This window comes from Petromyzon marinus, chromosome 39 (assembly GCF_048934315.1).
Source record: "Petromyzon marinus isolate PM22_M1 ecotype Great Lakes invasive population chromosome 39, UKy_Petmar_22M1.pri1.0, whole genome shotgun sequence".
Taxonomy (NCBI): domain Eukaryota; kingdom Metazoa; phylum Chordata; class Hyperoartia; order Petromyzontiformes; family Petromyzontidae; genus Petromyzon; species Petromyzon marinus.
The window spans coordinates 6,153,953-6,163,255 of NC_133705.1; the positions used below are offsets into that span (position 1 = coordinate 6,153,953).

Genomic DNA, 9,303 nt, shown 5'->3' on the forward strand with positions numbered 1-9,303 from the left:
TGATAGTCGAGAGGTGGAAGGAACACTTGGAGGAGCTCTTCAACCCGGTGGACACGCCCTTCTCTCAGGAGGCAGCCCTGGAAACAGCTGGGGGGGCCGGGGTCAGATCCATCACGGTTGCTGAAGGCAAAGCTGCTTGGGTTGGATGAGATTCGCCCAGAGTTGTTGAAAGCGCTGGGCAGTGTAGGAGTGTCATGGTTAACACGCATCTTCAGTGTTGCATGGAAGGTGTGTACATTACCTCTGGATTGACAAACTGGGGTCGTGGTTCACATTTTTTTAAAAAGGGGAGCAGTGTGTGTGTGTACTCCAACTACAGAGGGATCACACTCCCCAGCGTCCCAGGTAAAAGCCTATGCAAGAGTGTGCTGGAGAGGAAGCTCCGCCCAGTGGCCGGGCCTCAGATTCAGGAGGAACAATGCGGATTCCGTCATGGTCGTGGAACAATGGACCGGCTCTTTTCCCTGTCACAGATATTTGAGGGGTCATGCGAGTATGCTTCTCCAGTCTACCTCTGCTTTGTAGACTTGGAGAAGGCACATGACCGTCTTCCTCGCAATGCCTTGTGGGAGGTGCTGCGGGAGTACGATGCACCGGTGACGCTTTTGTGCGCTGTCCGGTCCCTCTATGCCCAGAGTGAGAGCTGCGTCTGCGTATTCTTGGTGTTAAATCAAAGTCGTTCACTGTGGGTGTTGGACTCCGCCAAGGGGGGTTGCGTCTTGTCTCCACTCATGTTTGTGATTTTCATGAAGGTGCAGCCATGGTGTATGGAGAGTATCCAGTACGGGGGCATCGAGATTATTTAGTACGGGGCGGGGGGGGGCATGGAGGTGACGTCGCTGCTTTTTGCAGATGACGTTGTCCTCTTTGGCTCGTCAGTCTGTGATCTCCAGCGTTCATTTGAGCGGTTTGATGCCGAGTGTGAAGCGGCTGGGGTGAGGATCAGCACCTCCGAATCCGAGGTCATGGTTCACTCCCAGGAGAAAGTGGATTGTTCGTTCCAGGTGAGGGGGGGAACAAGCTGCCCTGAGTGGAGGATACGTGTACGGTATTGGACACCGCATTCATAATAAATGTTTTTGGGTTAGATCTTGTAAGTATAAATGTGTCGTATCCCTCCACCACCCGACACGGCCAGTAAAGGTTTGTCACGTAAACAATGAGCCATTTAGTTACTGCTTCAGCCCACTCTGGTGTGTTGGAGAGTAAAGTCCACAACATTTACAATTTGAGTACGACGTTTCGCTGGTAATTACATCCAGCGTGATCGGGCGATTTGCCATTATATATTTTTTTCGCTCCAGATATTTACCATAAAAGTTATATGCATAACACTAGCCAATACACTATGTAACACAATTTTTGTTCCTGGGTAGTAAGTGTTATTTCCTAATTGCTTACGCCTCAAAAAAACCGTTGCTTTTGTGACCAGGACAGTGATATTTTGAAACGGGCGAATTTGTATTTTTTCGTTCACATAAAGTCAGAAAAAACAACATGAATACACATTTACATGTATTTATACTAAAGTAATACAAAAATGACTACAAAAGATTTAGAAGCGAATAGTTTTTGGAGATTTACGATTATATTGTAAATCACTTTCACGAATCAGCTCCCAAATGTAGTCTCCCATGTTCTCGTTATACTGTCCTTGGTAGCGGCGTTCAAAGTCCAGTATATCCTGGTGGAAGTATTCGCCTTGCTCCTCCGAGTACGCTCCCATGTTCTCCTTGAAGTTATCAAAATGAGCATCAAGGATATGGACTTTGAGGGACATCCTACAGCCCATTGTGCCATAGTTCTTCACCAGTCTCAACCAGCTCCACATACTTTTTGTCCTTGTGATTGCCCAAGAAGCCACGAACCACTGCGACAAAGCTGTCCCAAGCCGCTTTCTCCTTACTAGTGAGCTTATTGATGAATTAATTGCACTCCAGGATATTATTTATCTGTGGTCCGACGAAGACACCGGCTTCGACCTTTGCCTCAGACAGCTTAGGGAAGAAGTCTTGAAGGTACTTGAAGGCTGCCGACTTCTTACCTACAGCTCTGACAAATTGTTTCATAAGGCCCAATTTGATGTGCAGCACCTTCCGGGGGTCCACCAGTGGCTCCCACTTGACGTTGTTCCTCCCCACAGAGAACTCGGTCCGCTGTGGCCAGTCCCACCTGTGGTAGTGCGCCTTGGTGTCCCTGCTGTCCCAAACGCAAAGATAGCAGGGAAACTTGGTAAAACCGCCTTGGAGACCCATCAGGAATGCCACCATTTTGAAGTCTCCGATGACCCCCCCAGGCAAACTCATCATATTTGAAGTTTCAGTGACTGCAGGAATCCATACTCTCTGGTTCTTTCGGTAAAGTCACGTGCTAGGTAGAAACAATAACAAAAGAAAACGCGCCGTTTCGGTCGCAACACAAACGTCGTGTTTTCCTTTTGTGATTTTTTTCTATCTACGTGATTTTACCGAAAGAACCAGATAGTATACTCGTCATACTTCAAGGCGTCCAGCAAGGTCTTGATGCTGTTGTAATCCCCTTTGAGGTGCACCGAGTGAGCCAGGGGAAGAGACGGGTACTTGTTACCATTATGGAGCAGCAACGGCTTTGAGTCTCCTGGATGAGCAGTCAATGAAGAGGCGCCACTCATTCTGGTTACAGGCGATTCCGATTGCCTCGGACAGACTGGTCACATTGTGGTAGAAGCAGAGGCCATCTTGACGGGTTAAGAAGCTGCAAAAAGGTCGGTGACGCTTCCTCTGATCTGCGACTTGCACACTTTCATCCAACAAGTTCCAATGCTTGAGCATAGCCGTCAAAAGCTCGGCATTGGACTTGGTGCGACCAAGATCTCTGATCTAGTCGTTGAGGTCTTTTTGGTTGGGGTAGTATGGGTTTCTCTCCTCAGCTCCACCTCTGAAATTGTCATCTGGATCTACAACGTCTTCCTCGCTCTCTGACTTGCTGCTCTCTTCTAAAGACGACCGCTCTCTCTCTGGAGGAGTGGGTACGGGGAGCTCATGGCAGTGTGGCACCGGGGCGATGGATGAAGGTCCGGATACGTGATAGCAGGTGCATTCTTGCCAGTTCCGACGTTTGGAAGGGTCCACTATGCTGAAGTAGCAGTTGCTTGAGTGGTCAGTGGGTTCCCGCAAAATTCTTGGGATAGTGAACTTCATGGCTCTCTTTTCCCCTCTGTACCATCCTACAAAAATATATTTATTTCACCCATGACTAATGTGTAAGAGATTCTTGCAACACTTCATGTGACATATATTTTCACGAGCATTGAAAATTGTAAAACATTTTAAATTTAAAAACGTTTACAATAAAAAAAGTGAAATTTTATAACTTTATATTCGGAGCAACAATTGTCCATCTTACCTTCCAGAGTTTTTGTTGCATTGCTCACAGGTGAAATGAGGTGCCCAGGGTTTGTCTTGATCCCCGACAGGCATGCCGAAATATGCCTTGTAGGCCTCACACATCATAGCAGATGCTTCCACAGAGTACTTCTCTGCTCTTGTTTTGATAAATTGGCCGCAAACATAGCAAAATGCGTCTGCCGGATGCTTGCAAGGCTCTTGATGCCAAAAATTCAAATATGTATCCACTTAGCAGCTGGAACTAAACTGAACTGGTGGGCCTAAGGCCCCTGTATTTATACTACTATTTATATAACTGGAAAGTTCTAGAATGTTCTATAAGTTACTCCAAGTTTACTCAGCACTGAAACTATCTGGAATCTTCTGGAAAATAGGTAAATTTGGAAATATCACTGTCCTGGTCACAAAAGCAAAGTTTGGGAATAATAACCATTTTCTCTACTTTTGAGGCGTAAGCAATTAGGAAATAACACTTACTACCCAGGAACAAAAAAAAATAAAAATTGTTACACAGTGATATCAATCATTTTCTGTTTCGAAATCCCTCCTGTTTTAATGTTTTTGGTTGAGCTCGGGTGACGTAAATCGAAAGTAGGGGTTGGTGTCGTATTACCAACCGCAAAACCAAACCCTCGTTTTCCCATTTGCCGTCGAGTTTGCCGATCGCAGATATGCCGAATGTGGCGATTTTCAAGAAAAGGCCGTGACGAGCAACCGTCTGCCGTACATCGACAGATCGTTCGCACAGGGGAAGAGGGAGAGAGCGGGAGAGAGCAGGAGAGAGACAGAGGAACACGAGGATCATAGAGTACACACCACGCATGGTGTGTGTGGGCCGGGCCACCAGCTGGTCGTCGCTGGGAGGGACGGTCGCCACGGTGGGCAGCGAGACTCGCGACGCAACGGCAGCCAAAGGAGGAGGGAACGTTCCCCCACCCCCGGCTCCCCCCCCCCCCACCGAGAGAACGTTCACCACGGACGGAGACGGAGCGATGAAATCGGATGGCAACAGCTTGGGGGAGTAGGCCTTCTTGATCCAGCGAGTGGATTGATCGTGACTGACAATGAAGACGACGATGATGAAGATAACGATGATGATGGCGACGATGGCGACGATGACGACGATGATGACGACGATGATGACGATGACGACGACGATGACGACGACGATGATGATGATGACGATGATGACGACGATGATGACGACGATGATGACGACAACGATGACGACAACGATGACGATGATGACGATGATGACGATGACGACGACGACAATGACGACGGGTGTCCACCCACACGGAGGCAAAACACTCGCGACCTAAAGAGAAATAGGCCAAACAAACATCCCGGCGTAGCGAGTCCCTCCTGACGTTGGGCCCTGAGACCCACTGAGGCTTTCCCGGTCCAAGGTGGCGCTCTGGTTTGAGCTGCGCTGCCCGACTTTGAAGTCATTGGTCACTCGACCGATGATCAGTTCCGTGTGTGTGTGTGAGTTGCGTGTGGACACGTCTTTGTGTGCGGTCGTGTACACTACCGCGGGGAACGGCGGCGTAGCGGTTAGCGCTACGCCGCGCTACGAACCCGGCGGCCCGAGATCGATTCCCTCTCGCGGGCCAACACCGATTATCTGAACCGCTCCTGGGGCCCCCGCTAAGTCGACTGAGGCTCACATGAGTACCTGGTGCTGCGTGTATACATCGCCACTGGGGAGACGAAGGCGGTCGGGTGCGGTGTTGGCCATCCACCCCCCTCGTGTGCCGTGCACTTTCCCCAACAGTCTGCAGGCTGCATGGGCGACCTTTGTCTTGGCTGTGTATACATTTCAGCGCGTGCTTGTGTGCGCGCGTGTTTACCTGTGCGGTTGTGTGCCTGCGCGGTTGCAGAGAGCGCGGCGATGAGCGACGCCGACGTGGTGTGCGTCACGCTGCGGTTCCCCGGGGGAGCCCTCGGCACCGTGGAGTCGGGGAGGAGCGGCCCCGGGGCCTGCGAGCACCGCGTGGAGGTGAGCAGGCGCACGGGGGGGGAGACCGCACGAAGTCGACGTGGCATTATGTCGTGGAGTGTGGTGTGGTGTGGTGTGACACGGCGCGGTGTGACGCGGCACGCTGCGCGGTGTGCTGTGGTGTGACGCGGCGATGTGACCCCCCCCCCCCCAGGTGCGTGGCACGCAGCTGGCGGTGCGCGTGGAGGCCGGGGAGCCGCTGGGCGTGCGAGTTCTGGGCCCCGCGGGGGGCCCCTGGGCCCCGCTGCCGTCCCAGACGAGCGCCCAGCACTACCGCGCAGCACGTGCCGCCCTGGTGCACCACTTCCTGCACACGCTCACCGGTGCGGAGACGTGCTCACACACACGCACGCTTACCCATGTACACACTCACACACACGCTTACCCATGTACACACTCACACACACGCATACTCATGTACACACACACACGCATACTCATGTACACACTCACACGCACGCACACTTACCCATGTACACACTCACACACACGCATACTCATGTACACACTCACACACACGCACGCATACTCATGTACACACTCGCACACACGCATACCCATGTACACACACTCACACACGCATACCCATGTACACACTCACACACACGCACGCATACTCATGTACACACTCACACGCACGCACACTTACCCATGTACACACTCACACACGCATACCCATGTACACACTCACACACACGCACGCATACTCATGTACACACTCACACACACGCTTACCCATGTACACACTCACACACACGCGTACTCATGTACACACTCACACACACGCATACCCATGTACACACTCACACACACGCATACCCATGTACACACTCACACACACGCATACTCATGTACACACTCACATACACGCACGCATACTCATGTACACACTCACATACACGCACGCATACTCATGTACACACGTGCACGCATACTCATGTACACACTCACACACGCACGCACACCCATGTACACACACGCACGCATAGCCATGTACACTCACATACACGCACACATACCCATGTACACACTCACACACACGCATGCATACCCATGTACACACTCACATACACGCACACATACTCATGTACACACTGACATACACGCACGCATACCCATGTACACACGTGCACGCATACTCATGTACATGCACGCATACCACGTACACACACGCACGCATACCACGTACAAGCGCACGCATACTCATGTACACTCACGCGCACGCATACTCATGTACACACGCGCACACATACTCATGTACACACTCACATACACGCACGCGTACCCATGTACACACGTGCATGCATACTCATGTACACGCACGCATACCACGTACACACACGCACGCATACCATGTACACGCGCACGCATACCACGTACACACACGCACGCATACCATGTACACGCGCACGCATACCACGTACACACGCGCCCGCATACTCATGTACACTCACACGCACGCATACTCATGTACACTCACACGCACGCATACTCATGTACACTCACACGCACGCATACTCATGTACACACACGCACGCATACTCATGTACACACACATGCACGCATACTCATATACACACACGCACGCATACTCATGTACACTCACACGCACGCATACTCATGTACACACACGCACGCATACTCATGTACACACACATGCACGCATACTCATATACACACACGCACGCATACTCATGTACACTCACACGCACGCATACTCATGTACGCACGCATACTCATGTACACATGCGCCCGCATACTCACGTACACACGCAGACGCATACATACTCATGTACACACACGCACGCATACCATGTACACACGCGCCCGCATACTCATGTACACACGTGCACGCATGCTCACGTACACACGCAGACGCACACTCACGTACACACGCACACGCACGCATACTCATGTACACACGCACGCATGCTCATGTACACACACGTGCACGCATACGCACACACCCTTCAATATGAATACCAATACGGATACCCGCCATTCACCACTAAGTGACGGTGACGTCACCACAGCGCCTGTGCCAGGCCAGGTGCACATCGAGGCCATGTGTAGGGTCTAAGGTTTGCTGACAGGAGGGCATGGGACAGGCCCAGGTGTTATGTGTGGGTTGACTGACTGAGATGACTGGTGTGTTCCCCACAGTAACAGCTCACTGCTGCGTCTTAGCAGCCTGGCGCTCCGCTCGTTGTTGTGAGCGTCGCTCCTCCGCCCTCCGTTGTTGTTGGAGGGCAACTGCCCCCAAAGCCCAGTAGCAGCGTCCTTCACGAGCCTCCTCCACAGAGGCCGACCTTGACTCTGCTGGTACCAGCCCCATCTATCCGGCCAAACAGAAGCTGCTTGGTCATGCGGTGGTTTGGCATACAGGCTACATGACGCAGCCAACGCAGCCTTGCAAAATCCAGCCTGGTTAACCCTCGATGGATCATGGGCAGGCCAGCCTGAATGTTTCTAACCGGCGCAGATGTTCCTTTAAGGGGCTCCACGTTTCACAAACACAGAGCAAGGGAGGGCATGACCGTGGCGGAGAAGACCCGGAGCTTTGTATGGAGCGACAGGCCAGGTAGCTTCCACACGGCGTTACGCAGCCGCTGAATAGAGAATGTCGCTCGACTGATTCGGAGTGAGACTTCCGCTGCTAAATCAGAGCAGGTCATGAGCACACTCCCCAGGTACAGGAACTTCTCGACTCTTTCCACAACTGCCCCATCACTCGTGGAGAGTCCCTGTGTCACCCCGTGTCTCCCCGTGTCTCACCGTGTCTCCCCGTGTGTACTCCGTGTCTCACCATGTGTACTCCGTGTCTCACCGTGTCTCCCCGTGTGTACTCCGTGTCTCACCATGTGTACTCCGTGTCTCCCTATGCGTACCCCTTGTCTCACCGTGTTTCCCTATATGTACTCCGTGTCTCCCCATCTGTCACCCCGTGTCTCACCCTGTCTCACCGTGTCTCCCTATGTGTACCCCGTGTCTCACCGTGTCTCACCGTGTCTCCCTATGTGTACCCCGTGTCTCCCTATGTGTACCCCGTGTCTCCCTATGTGTACCCCGTGTCTCACCATGTCTCACCGTGTCTCCCTATGTGTACCCCGTGTCTCACCATGTCTCACCGTGTCTCCCTATGTGTACCCCGTGTCTCACCATGTCTCACCGTGTCTCCCTATGTGTACCCCGTGTCTCACCATGTCTCACCGTGTCTCCCTATGTGTACCCCGTGTCTCACCGCGTCTCCCCATGTCTCACCCCATGTCCCCGTGTCTCCCGTGCGCATGTCCCCTCCACCCCCCCCCCGTGCAGGCGCCGTGTCCCCCGGCGTCTCCCAGGAGGACTACAACCGCGCCGTTGGCGTCTGCTCCGCGGCGGAGCAGTATTGGCGCGAGGGCTGCCCGCGCGACGCCGCTCTCATCACCATCGTCAAGACCGAGGTCATGTGATCTGTGGGGGGGAGCGAGCTGCCCCCCTCCCCCCCCCGCCCAGCCCCGCCCATCCACACACGCGCACAACCTTGTGTGCACCCCCACCACCTGAATTGATGAAGCGCGTCGTGGGCGAGGTGAAAGGAGTCGGGGATGAACGACTCGCACGCACGCCGTGGGGTTCTCACGGTGGACGCACGCCTCCGGTCGACTCCCGGTGATCCCGGGGTGGGGTGTGGTGGGGGTGTCGGGGTGTGGGGGGGGGACGGGAGGAGGGGGGGTACGGGCTCGGGGATAAGGTGGTCCCGGATAAAACCAAAAACACGGATGATGCGTTGGTCGGTCGGAGCTTCGGGCGGCAGATTTGTGCCAGAAAGTTGCCGCGGTGTTAAAAAAGCAAAAAACGAAATTGACTTGGCTCCGGTGGGAGCGTATTTATTGTAACTGGCGTAGAGTTGGGGGCGGAGAGAGACGTCGGCCT

At 53.1% G+C, this 9,303-nt stretch overlaps 1 protein-coding gene across 2 annotated transcripts in view; it reads left to right on the forward strand.

The window, feature by feature from the left end:
* LOC116950534 (uncharacterized) overlaps positions 1-8,966 on the forward strand; it is a 57,925-nt gene extending 48,959 nt beyond the window's left edge. For both annotated transcript variants that reach the window (XM_032968390.2, XM_032968391.2), the window contains 3 exons: positions 5,270-5,388; positions 5,543-5,711; positions 8,704-8,966. In XM_032968390.2, the coding sequence (XP_032824281.2) occupies positions 5,270-5,388; positions 5,543-5,711; positions 8,704-8,840 (425 nt within the window). In that variant the 3' untranslated portion in view covers positions 8,841-8,966. The remainder of the gene's footprint in view (positions 1-5,269; positions 5,389-5,542; positions 5,712-8,703) is intronic.
* The last annotated feature ends 337 nt before the right edge of the window (positions 8,967-9,303 follow it).